This window comes from Myodes glareolus, chromosome 10, assembly GCF_982192425.1.
Source record: "Myodes glareolus chromosome 10, mMyoGla1.1, whole genome shotgun sequence".
Taxonomy (NCBI): Eukaryota; Metazoa; Chordata; class Mammalia; order Rodentia; family Cricetidae; genus Myodes; species Myodes glareolus.
The window spans coordinates 33,995,995-34,008,240 of NC_142035.1; the positions used below are offsets into that span (position 1 = coordinate 33,995,995).

At 43.5% G+C, this 12,246-nt stretch overlaps 2 protein-coding genes across 2 annotated transcripts in view; both read right to left on the reverse strand.

Annotated features, from left to right (window-relative positions):
* Dtd1 (D-aminoacyl-tRNA deacylase 1) overlaps positions 1 to 1,774 on the reverse strand; it is a 186,853-nt gene extending 185,079 nt beyond the window's left edge. The window contains exon 1 of the mRNA XM_048455508.3: positions 1,627 to 1,774. Within this exon, the coding sequence (XP_048311465.1) occupies positions 1,627 to 1,669 (43 nt within the window). The 5' untranslated portion in view covers positions 1,670 to 1,774. The remainder of the gene's footprint in view (positions 1 to 1,626) is intronic.
* Positions 1,775 to 7,205: 5,431 nt separating this feature from the next.
* Smim26 (small integral membrane protein 26) lies at positions 7,206 to 8,568 on the reverse strand. Its single transcript, XM_048455574.3, has 2 exons — positions 8,381 to 8,568; positions 7,206 to 7,542 (listed from the first exon to the last, which is right to left on the reverse strand). The coding sequence occupies exons 1-2, from the start codon at positions 8,493 to 8,495 to the stop codon at positions 7,334 to 7,336; spliced, it is 324 nt and encodes a 107-aa protein (XP_048311531.3). The 5' UTR covers positions 8,496 to 8,568; the 3' UTR covers positions 7,206 to 7,333.
* Between the last annotated feature and the right edge of the window lie 3,678 nt (positions 8,569 to 12,246).

A 12,246-nucleotide genomic window follows, 5' to 3' on the forward strand; every position in this document is an offset into this window, starting at 1 on the left:
GCCTTCAACTCACTAGGAAGTCCATGCTGGACTCAAACTAGAGACTCCTACCTCTGTCCCCAGAGTGCTGGGATGTAGATAGGCCATCATCTACAACCAAAAATACATTTTCCAGCAAGCTTAAGGGACCAAAGTTCAAATTTAAATATGTTGATCATGACCACATAAAGTAGACAGATTCTGCCCAAAAGAGCAAAAGAATCCTTCATCAATGAATTTTCGCAGTTTTCATGTCCTTGAAGAGTTACTGAAATGTAACTAAAGTTCCATAAACTCTGGTCCTATTCTACTCCTATTAATCCAGGACGACTTCTAAACTCGAAGTTAATGAGGCAGCTTGCAAAAGGTGGACTCCAGGGCCTACACATGAGGTTGAGGTCCTTGGTGGGAGGGGGGGGGGTTCTTGGGTGTGGATTACACTTTGTAGACTCAAGACGTGTATTTGTTATAAAGTAACTTGAAGAAAAATGTATCTCTATTACTTGACCTGAAACTTGGAGGGGGGGGGGTGTATTTGGTCTCTCTCTCTCCTTCTTTCTTTCTTTCTTTCTCTTTTGACCAATCTTTGAATTCCTGGGCTCAAAATATCCTCCTGCCTCAGCCTCCAAAGTGGCTGTGACTACACGTGCTTACCATGGCATCTGACCTAAAAATGTAATTCTGCATATATATAATTAAAACACTAGATTGGTAATGGCTCAGTGGGTGAAGGCACTTGCTGCCGAGCCTGATACCCTGACTTGAATTCCAAGGACCTACATGGTAGTTACAACTCTAAATTGTCCTTTGGCCCAGACACTGAAGTCCAGTTACACGCAGAAACACACACACACACACACACACACACTAAATAAATGAATGCATTTTTTAATTTAAAATACTAAAAGTGTGGCACCTGTCGTTTCAAATTTTTTTAATACTTTTCAAATACCTACAGTAGGTATAATAACCATCTGGATCCTGGTTGCTTCAAAAGACTATCACATTCAACCGATGGCTTAACGTCTTGGTCCACATTAGTTAGTAGGGAAAAGAAAAAAACATGACATCTTGAATTCTGTGGTCCTGACTTGTGGTTGAAGGAAGGGTTCAGAGGCCGACATCCAGACGCAAAGAACGTTCTGCACCTAGTTGGGATGCCTTCACATATTTGCACACAATTGCCAGAGCTCAAACAATGAGCAATTCCTCATCTGTGCATTTTATCAATAAAAAAAAGATATGCAAAAAGAGGGTGCTAAAATACAACATGTCACACAGGGAAGTGGGAAACAGGGGAGTCCGCTCTAGAAACGCTCCCTATGTGTTGTTTGTGCAACAGTGCATTCAAGAACGGGCCCTGGGGATGCTCGCAGGTTCTGCCACCACCTTATCTGTGCGACACACACACAAACACACACAAAGATGATGATGATTTTAATGATGATGATGACGATGATGAGGGTTATGCAGCACCCAAAGCACGGAGCTTGAGCCCGTAAGCGGCCAAGCACGTGCCGGGTTTTCTCGGCCACGGCGCTGCCTGGAGCTGCCGGACAACTCGGGGCTGCGGGAAACCCTCACACGGAACAGCGGGTCGCGGGGGTCAGAGGCTGCTCCTCCCGGGCCCGGCCCCGCCCGACTGACCTGTGACGCTAGCCCGGGTGACGCGCTGCACCACGGCCTTCATGGCGGCGACTGTGGCTACTGGGACAGGCCGTGTGGTCAGACCTTGCGACTCCACCGGCAGTTCCTCGGCCGGCGCCCTCTGTCGGTAACACCCGGAAGCGCTCCGGGAGGACCCATTCCCCTGAGCTGCGGCCCGCCCACGTCGGCCACACCTACCCACCAATTGGCCCCGCCCATGTCAATTACGCTCACCTGCCACCTCTCCGTAACCTCGCCCGTCCGTGGTAGGCCCCGCCCCATCCACAGCTGAGCTCCACGCTAAACCCTTGGCGTTGTCACGAACTGCCAGCCCGGACACCACCATGCCCAGACACTTTAATTTCTGCTCTAGTTTCTTTTTCCCTTAACTTTGCCCTAAAACCCTTTTCTCCGATCTCAGGTTTCTTCAAAATCTTCACTAGTTCTCCAGCCTCAGCAATAAGCCTGTTGCTAAAGAAAAGCATCTGCTGCTAAAGTAACCATATAATTATAAAACTATTAATTTATTTTAGACACATCACGATGGTAAATAGGTATATGAGTCTAGAATTCTATTTCCTTCCTAATTAACAAATTAACAAATCTAATTAATACTTTGCCCCATCATAGGGTTGTTAGGAAATTTGAATGAAATAAACTGTGCTTGGAAGGTTACAAAGAACTATAGATATTACTCTAGCAAGTTTTCATGACTAAAAAGTATCTTTGTAGCCTAGTGGTAGAACACGTGTTAATTATAAAAACAATAAAGAGAAGGAAGAAAGGGAGGGAGAGGGAGAGAGCATCCCAGCTTCTTGGGATGAAACAGAAGCGTGTTTTAGTCCATGTATTGAAGACCACCAGTGTGAACAATATAATGAGACTCTTCGTAGAGAAAGAAATAAGGATATCAGAAAAGGTTCACCTGTTTCAGAATGCCTTCACTTTGAAGGCCTCTATTAGGATTGGTAGATTCAGAAAAGCATTTGATAAAAAGCAAGGAACTGTTATTTGGCCAAAAGACTCCAAGGAATGGTGGCCCCCGTGTCTGTGATGCAAGCATTCTGGAGGCAGAAGTTCAAGGCCAGCCTGGGGTACAGAGGGAGACTTTGTACTGTTGTCAGGTACCCATAAGAGAAGACTACTCAGACATGGGCTTAAGCCAATAGAAAGTCTTTATTAGATGGCCGGCAACTACACTGGGTGTTCAGGATCCCAATGCAGCCCTGATCCTTTGTCAGGGCAACATTTGTGGATTTTTTTTGTTGTTGTTTAATTTGTTTGTTTTATTCTTACAAGCATTGGTGTTTTGCCTGCATGTATGTCTGTGTTAGAGTGTCATGTCCCATGGAACAGGAGTTGCAGACAGTTGTGAGCCATTGTATGGGTGCTGGGAACTGAACCTGGGTCCTTGGAAGAGCAGTTGGTGCTTTTAATCGCTGAGCCATCTCTTCAGCCCCAAGTGTGAGCTTCTAAGCACAAAAACCATATCCTGGGTTGACATATTTCCATTAACAAGAACAGTTAACCCAAAGTTTTACTACAGATAAAAAGTAAGGTTAGTACATTTAGAGACTTTTTCAGAATTATGAACTTTGATGGATCGGGCCTTTGTTTTCATTTTGGCAAGTGATGCTGTCTACATGCTGAGTTTTATGGCCTGAATGGTACTTTTCCATCATGGAGTTAATTGTGCAAAGGTCTGGGTATCTACTAAGGTCTGGAAGCCTGTTACAGTATTCTTAATTATTAAATATTGCATGCAAAATTGCCTTATTAAACTGTCAAAGACATCAGCAGCAGCAGCAATGAGATAAATTGGTTTCGCAGGCTTCCTGATACTGGAGTGAAGGACACAATAGTAACTCTGCGACAACAGAATTCAGCCTGGGGCTGAAATGCAGCTCGGTTGATATAGAACTTGCCTATGAGCATAAGTCCTAGGTCAATCCTCAGTGCTACCCAAACCTGGGATGGTGGCACCTACCTGGAATCCCAGCCCTCGAGGTGGAGAGGCAGGAGGATCAGTTCAAGAATGGAACTGCACAGCAAAAGTAATGCAGGCTGTGCTGCATGGGATTCTGCACTTCAATCTAATTATATATATATTAATTTATTTATAATAATTTATAAATAATAATTTATTTATTAATATATATATTTAATATATATTCATTTATTTATTATGTATACAATATTCTGTCTGTGTGTATGCCTGCAGGCCAGAAGAGGGCATCATACCCCATTACAGATGGTTATAGGCCACCATGTGGTTGCTGGGAATTGAACTCAGAACCTTTGGAAGAGCAGGCAATGCTCTTAACCTCTGAGCCATCTCTCCAGCCCTTCAATCTAATGTAAAACAAACAAACAAACAAACAAACAAAAACCTAAATTAGGAACATTCTATCATGTAGTCAATTTTTCACAGCAGGAAAAGAAAGTCTAAAGACTGTTCCAGAGTAAATAAGAAGTAATGTTGGAGCCCCATTCCTACAAAGTCAGCTAGAGTTCCTGGAATGGGGGTTGTCAAGGTCAAAGGAATGTCAAATGAAAGAAACTGAGACGGAAGACACAGGGTAGAACCGGGAGGTCTGTTTGGCAGTCTGTTGGTCAAACTGAGCAGTCAACAGCCCAGAGTTTGCTTTAGAACTGATTTATATACAAAGGCAGAACAAAGCACAGCAGTCAGTCAGTATCTAACCACAAGATCATCCCTGTCCTTAAAGGAACAGCCTCCCGTCTAACAGGTTTCGCAAGCAGCCTCACTTTCTATCTTGATGTTCCTGAGGTTTTGGCTTTCTACTAGATAAAGTGTTCTTTTCTCATGGGCTAACTCAGAAGTCTCTCACAGCCCTCAAGGTTATTGGAAAAAGTAGAGCAGACATGCTCAAACTCAAATGACTTCTTTAAGTCAGAATTGACTCCAGATGGAAACTGAGTCACATGTGGGCTCCCACAAAGTTAAAAGAAACAGGAGGGTCAAAACGATGGCTCAATGGGTAAATGCACGTGCTGTTAAGCCTGATGACCTGAGTTTGGACCCCAGGCCCCCACAAGGTAGATGGAAAGAATAATTCTCACTAGACTGGTGTGGGAGGTCCTTCTCTCTGTATTGCTTTTATTGGTTAATGAATAAAGAAACTGGCTTGGCCTATAGCATGGGAGGAGGAAGGCAGAGTTAGAGAGAAGCCAAGGAGCCACCAGAGACAGAAGCTGGGAACTTTACCTGGTAAGCCAAAGCCATGTAACGATAAACAAATTAATAGAAATGGGTTAAATTAATATAAGAGCTAAACAATAAAAACTAGAGCTAATGGGCCAAGCAGTGATTTAATCAATACAGTTTCCATGTGATTATTTCTGGTCTAAGCTGGCCGGGTGGCTGGGAACCAACAAGCAGCCTCTGCTAACACTAGATGCCCTCTGAGTTCCACAATTCCCCTGCCTACATACATGCTCGCATACAAGCACACAAAAGAAAGTAAAAATATGAGAAACTAAAAAAAGAAAAGGGAGAGAGTTATCATTAGGTTGATAACAGTAATGTCCTCGGAGTTGATAAGAACCACCCACTGAATTCAGGCCAGCACTGTTTGTAACTGTGGTTTCATTACAAACGATTCATATCTGATTAGAAAGAGGACCTTTCTCCGAATAACTGACCTTCCCAATTTTGTTCTTCTTTGTTCTTCTCAATTAAAAAAAAATTCATATATATATATGAATATATACACATACAAGATATATATCTTGCTGTCAATAGTAGTATTTGTAGTACCTACCAGAAAAGGACATGGGATCCACTAGGACTGAAGTTACAGATGGTTCAGCCCCCAAGCGGGTGCTAGGAATTGAACTCAGGACCTCTGGAAGTGCAGCCAGTGCAGTGCTCTTAACCACTGAACCATCTCTCCTGCTCCTGATGCTCTAGAATACACTGTTCTACTGCCCGGTGTGAGGATAAGTCCAGCAGTTCATCCTACAGTGATCTTTTAACAGCTCTCTCCTGCCAGATGCCACAGTCCCTCAGCTCTTGCCCTTCCTTACTTTTCTGGAAATCCCTAAAGATGGGAGACATCTTTCCAACCCAGCCTTACTTTTTTTTTCTTTTAATGTTTCCCAAGAACTGAGTACTTAAACCGGGGCCTTGTTCACACTAAGAAAGCATTCTACCAGAGGCATAGCCCTGACTCACCTTTTCTTCCCATGCTCCCCTTCTTGCTTTAGGCTGCTTCTTGGTCATTCGATTTGATGCCCAACACACTCTTCCAACATATTCAGTTAGTACCAATTGGTTCTCAGCCTAGGGTGGGATATCCCAACAGTAGAGATTCTTACTGACCATTCATCCATATGTTTCACAGGGTCTCATGTAGCTATAAGTAAAAAGCACTATCCAGAGTCAGGCTGTGGGGACCCACGCCTTTAGCCTCGGCATTTGAAAGACAGAGGCAAGCAAATCTGTTTGAAGTCAGCCTAGTCTACATATCGAGTTACGGGACAGCCTGGGCTAGAGAGAAGAAAGACCATGTCTAAGAAAAAAAAAAAAAAAAAAAAAAAAGGAAAACAGGCACACAAACTACCCAGGGGTAGAGAGATGGCTCAGTGGTTAGGAGGTTCTATTCCCAGCACCCACATGGCAGCTCACAACTGTCTGCAATTCCAGTTCCAGAGGATTTGACACTCTCTTCTAACCTCCTTGGACACCAGTCAAGCATGCGGTACACATATATACTTGTGCAGGTAAAAGTCCCAAAGAACAGGTCAAGTCTATCTAATTCAGGAGTGACATTCTAATTCGTGAGTTATCCAGTACCCACTGGTACCTGGTACGCCTAACTGAACATTTTACTCAGCCTAACCTTAGTGGGACACCTAAAGGACTGTCCAAGAGTAAGATGAAAAATATCCATTACATAAACCACTTGCGGAAAACTTAGCTTAGAGAAGCTGAATGCAATTTTCATTATCAGGGCTAGAGAGATTACTCAGTAGGTTTGATGCAAAGGCATGTGTCTAATCCCAGCATTCCTAGAACAGAGACAAGAGAAGCCTGCAGTATAGCTAGTCTAGGGTACATAGCACGGCAACAAAAGGAAGTCCTGTTTCAAACAAGATAGAATACTAGGATCAGGACCAGCATTTAAAGCTGCCCTCTGACCTCCACATCCATGCAGTGGCATGTGCCTGCCCTCAAGCACAAACATGCCCACACATAAATTTTTTAAGATTTTCTATTACTTTTAATTACGAGCAGGTATGTGTATCTGCAAGCAGGTATGTGCACTTGAGTGCAGGTGCCCACTGAGATCAAAGGCATCAGATTCCCCTACGCTAGAGTCACAGGTGACTGAGATGCCTGGTTGGGGGGGGGGGCTGAGAACTAAACCCTGGTCCTCTGGAAAAGCAGCAAGTACTCTTAGCGCTGAGCCATCTCTCCAACCCCATCACACACACACACATGCCATTCACAAATAAATATATGTAATTTTAAAAATGCAATGGTCTATATCATCTTTCAGCCATGTAAACATAGAAGACCACCTCTCGAATTATGTGTTCAGTTCTCCCAAGAATTCATCTGTTGCACAGTAATGGTTATATTTTATAAAATCAAATTAATACATTCTTTTCCACAAACACAAAATGAAAATCAAGGCATCTATCAAACTTGCAGTCCTTGTTTTCCGAATTCAGCAGTTGATCACGACTGGGGCCCAGGCCCACCAGTCCATGACTTCAGATAGTCCGTGATCCTCTGAGTGACTAAGATAAAATTGTTTGGAGACTTTACAAACGACTGCACATAAGGCCCTTCAAGGGGCTCACTTATTTCCCTGTCTAAGTCAGCGTCTTCGCATGTAGAAAGAGGTGCTTCATCCTTCCAGCCATCCTTTTGTTCTTCTCCACAACCTTAAAAAAAAAAAAAGGAAAAGAACCTGAATTACTAATTAGACATCAGTCATTAAAGTCGTGAACATAAAACAGGGCATGATTCTGCCATCAGATGTCTATTGCCATTATCTTTCTTTTGGAAAGAAAAATCAGAGACAGAAAAGGGCATACATGATGACCATGATACATGTGAACTTATCCGCTAACCACCTTCATGATCCAGTAGAATTTCCAGTTTTTACACAATAGTTTGAGATGTACCTAACATATCATTCATATTCCTTTTAGAAAGCACAATTCAGTGATTTTTTTTTAGTCTATTCGGTCTGAGCAACCCAGAACCACAATTGATTTAGAGTATGTTCAGGCACTAAGGGCCTCCTTCCATCCTCTCTAACATTCCAGTCCCTAGCGCTTACACTAGGGACTTTCGTATTCCTTCCATTTGACTTCCAACTGACTTTCGTATTCCTTCCATTTCCAGCACGTATTGGAAGGTTCGGGAGTTCCTTTTCCACCCAATAACTGGGATGATCTTAATACTTGCTCGCCGGTACGCGACAGGGTCTCAAGAAAATGAGAGAACTCGAGCACTACACAGGTGAATTCACGTATTCCAAGTGAATATGGGGACAGTGTTAATCAGTAAGTAAGATCCAGGTGGCAATACTTAATAGTTCCTGGAGAAATCTTTCTCTCTGCAGATTCCATCCGTAAATTACCTAAGTACCCGCTAGCAGTAGTTTTGCACTACCCCAGGGTTCAAGCAGAAAAGGTCGTCGCTTCGGTGACTTTCAGGGCGACGAGCCGGAAGCGGAGGCTGAGAGGCCGATCTCGCCGGGCAAGGGAACCCTACCTGGCTCCTTCTGGTTCCGTGTAAGGAAAATCACCGAGCCCAGCACCCACCAGGCGCCGATTGCGTAGACCATAGACATCCGCCGGTACCAAAAGGTAGCCTGTTCAGGACGCATGGCTCCACAAAGTGAGCCGCCGAGTTGGCGTGGAGGGCGGCCTTCCAATCAGTGTGTTGCAGCGGCCACCAATAGGTGGCCAGCCCTAGGCTACTTCCTGCTCCGACCGCAATGCATCTAGGGACTAGTAGTCCACAGTTAATTCAGGCTCGGTCTGAAGTTATATAGGGGACTATAGTTAGAATCTTAGCTGCCTGCTGGCGACTACACTGTATACTATGTGATGGGGAGAAGATGGCGACTTGAAACTTCCTCTCTTGTAAAACCTGACCTCCATGTATCAGACGGTATTTAAAATAGTTGACTTCATTTCCTTTAACAACTGTCAGATTTTGGAAGACACTGTGTCCGCAACTCGCTTTTCTCCTACGTACCTATCTGGAACTCTAGGTCTAGTTCTTTGGAGCTCTCTTGGTCCTGTCCCAGTTACACCCTATCACCCACCACTCCGGCTTATCACCCTATTGGTTTTCATCCTCCTTCATACAAAGGTGTACACATCTCAAAAAAGAAAAGCCTTCGAATCCATCAACTGCTTTTCTTATTCAAACACTTCTTTCAAGCATAATTTATCCGCACGCCCGTAGACCCGTATACTGAATAACCGGAGCGGGCTGGTGCACCTGCGTTGACCCTTTCCGTCCTAATTCAAACTTGACTTCTAAAGCAATTGACACCATTGACCCTGCCACCCTTCCCTGGTGGCTTCAGAAACATTCTCCCTGTTATCGTCCAGGGCCCCTTTTACACTTATGTTTACTCTATAGAAATATATACCTATAACATTTAACTCACAGAGGACTGTGTGTTTAAGTCTAAAAGCTATCATAAACCTAGAAGCAAGCACAAAAGAAAAATCTTTGCCATCCTGGAATGGGCGAAGATTTCTTGGGATACAAAAAGCATGAACCACAAAATGAACGCTGATTAATTGGACCTAAAAGTCGTCGCTGGGAAAAAAGAAAACAAGTCACTGAATAAAACAATTTAAGATCAGAGGCTGACATCAGGTTTCTTCCTTAATCACACTGCATCTAATTCTGTGACAGGGTCATCGGTAAGCCCAGGGCGCCTCTTGTCTCCCTAGTAATGGAGTCTCAGGTGCTCAGCTGTGCCTGCCTTTTCATGTGGGTGTTGGGGTCAGAACGCAGGTCCTCCTGTTTGCTATGGAGCCAGCTCCCCAGCCCAGCTGAGCGGTTGCAGTTCTTACTGATGAGAGCAGAAAATGTTATATTGGCTTTACAAAGCTGGCATACCCTTTTTTTTTTTAAGACTTATTTTTCTTTTAAAAAGAGTATATGTGTGTAAGTGTGTGCCACATATACATGGGTGCACATGGAGACCAGAAAAGGACATCAGACCCCCTGGAGCTGGAGTTACAGGTGGTTATGAGTTAACAATTGGGGTGCTACGACCGCGACCCAGGTCTTCTGGAAGAACAGCAAGCTTTCTTGATGACTAAGCTGTCTCTCCAGCCCCTAAGGCTGAACACACAGCAATCTTACAATCTATTCCACTCTACTCCATTCCTGACTTCCTCAAGAGAAAAGCCATGACCAAAGAGACCTGTGCACAGTGTTCAGACATATTTTATTCATAGTAACAAGAGTAGAAACCACTCAAATACCTGAGTAAAAATTAGACAAAAAGTTATATACCACTTAGCAATATGTATCAATCTTAGATGAATTAGGGTAAATGAAAGACAGACATAAAATCTAAAATCAAACTGATAAATAGAAGGGGAAAGTCTATGGGTAACACATATATTTCATCTAGTGAGACTGACTGAATTGTATGCTTAACTGGGTAAAGTTAGTGTATGTAAATTATATCTCCATGCAGTTGTAAAAAGCAAAATAACTGTATTATTTCCACTTGCCTACTTTCAAGGGTAACAAGTCTATCCAGAGGCTCTGCTGCATACAGATCCCTAGACCGTCAGCTTTCTGAGCACCTCTAGTGTGTACATCACACAAGTTCCTGAAAATGGACAGAGCTGAACTTATGACTGCTATACCTGAGAAACGAACTTTCTCTTCCTATCCCTTAACTAAGGCAATGAATGTATTGATCCCTCCCTCTGATAGCTCATCCAACTCTGAACTTTTCTCTCCCATCCCTTCCTGCCATTCAAGTCCTAGCTTTTCAACCTCAACTGACCATTTTGGCCCCTGCCTGAGGTAAGTCAGAGGCCTGCTTTGGTTTCAAACAGAGCTCAGGGTCTTCATGCGGGACAGTGGGCTCAGTGGTATCCACTTAAGTGAGCATCTGCTCCTCGCCCCCCTGGAACCCAGAGGTCTGTCTTCTCTGTCACTCCGTGGTGCTCTCATCTCATTCTATTGGAAAGAATACCTGCCCGAGCTGGAATTATCATATGCTTTCTTCTGTTCATTTGTAACAGATAGGTCCAATAAGGAAATTTAGTTCTAACCCACTTAATTTTAAGTACCCTTCTATAAGATGTGTCTCAATTGAAAATTACATAAAAATAACCTCTGGAAAAGGAAATATTATATAAACTCTTTTATCAAAACTATAACTGTTACACAGTAAATACTTCTAAAGCATAGAGCAGACAAGGTACGCAAATCTGAACTCAAAAGGTGAAACACTATAATCAGTTTGGTGGCCCAATATCCAATTCATTCTTATTCCCTTTGGGGCTGCTGAGATGGCTCAGTAGGTAGAGGCACTAGTTGCCAAGACTGAGGGCCTGAACTTTATTGCTGGGACCCACAAGGTGGAAGGAGAGAACCACCTCCTGCACAATGTGCCCTAATCTCCAGGGGCATGCATGCATATTCTTGTTCTCCCTCCCTCTCTCCGTCCCTCCCTCTCTCACTCCCTCTGTTACACACACACATGCACATGCACACACACACACACACACACACACACACACATATATCAGTGTTAAAAAATGATGGCTTGGGAAGTTTTCCTTCAGTGGCACGAGAAATGACTGACGCTAAACCCTGCAGGAAGGAGGGGTGCAACAGTGCTACCTGGCTCCAACACGAACAACAGTTACATCATCACAGACTCTGTGATGGACGGATGCTTCCTTTAGTTTTTGCAGTCAACTTCCACAGGGGGAAAAAATAGAATTATGGCTCATAGGTTAGAACATGTATAAATCTTGATAACATAAAAGTAAAAGTCAAGCTAACAAAACTGGAGGGTAGGGAGGAATTTCTTAACATCCTCATAGAACAAAAGCAGGAGCTGAAAGACAACAGCTAAAAGCAAATGCATCACCAACAAAACACATGGAAGAGAAGAACTGCCCTGGGTTTAGGAAATAGAGGGAATTTATTTAATGTAAACCCTTTAGGATAAAGTTGCTTTGTTTTGACATGTGTATGACACACATATATACATAAATGCATACACACACATACACATTTATGGATAAAATTTTAATTAAAAACAGTACTCATTCCAGGTAGTTTGTTTGGTGTCCAGGATAAATGTGTCTTTACTCTGTTGAATCCTCTTAGGCCCATCAGCAAGCATTTCCTGAAGTCCACCTGGGCAGTTACCAATCAGGGTAACTCAGCCCTGCAAACCACAGCAACAAAGGTCTTGCTTCACACATTTCATACTATTCCCAGTTTAGATGATGAGAAGATCAAGGTCAGAAAACAACCCTTGAGGAATACCGCCCCCACCTCTCTCACACACACCCTCTCTCTCATACACACCTTCTCTCTCACACACCTGCACATATACACACCCCTCTCTCACA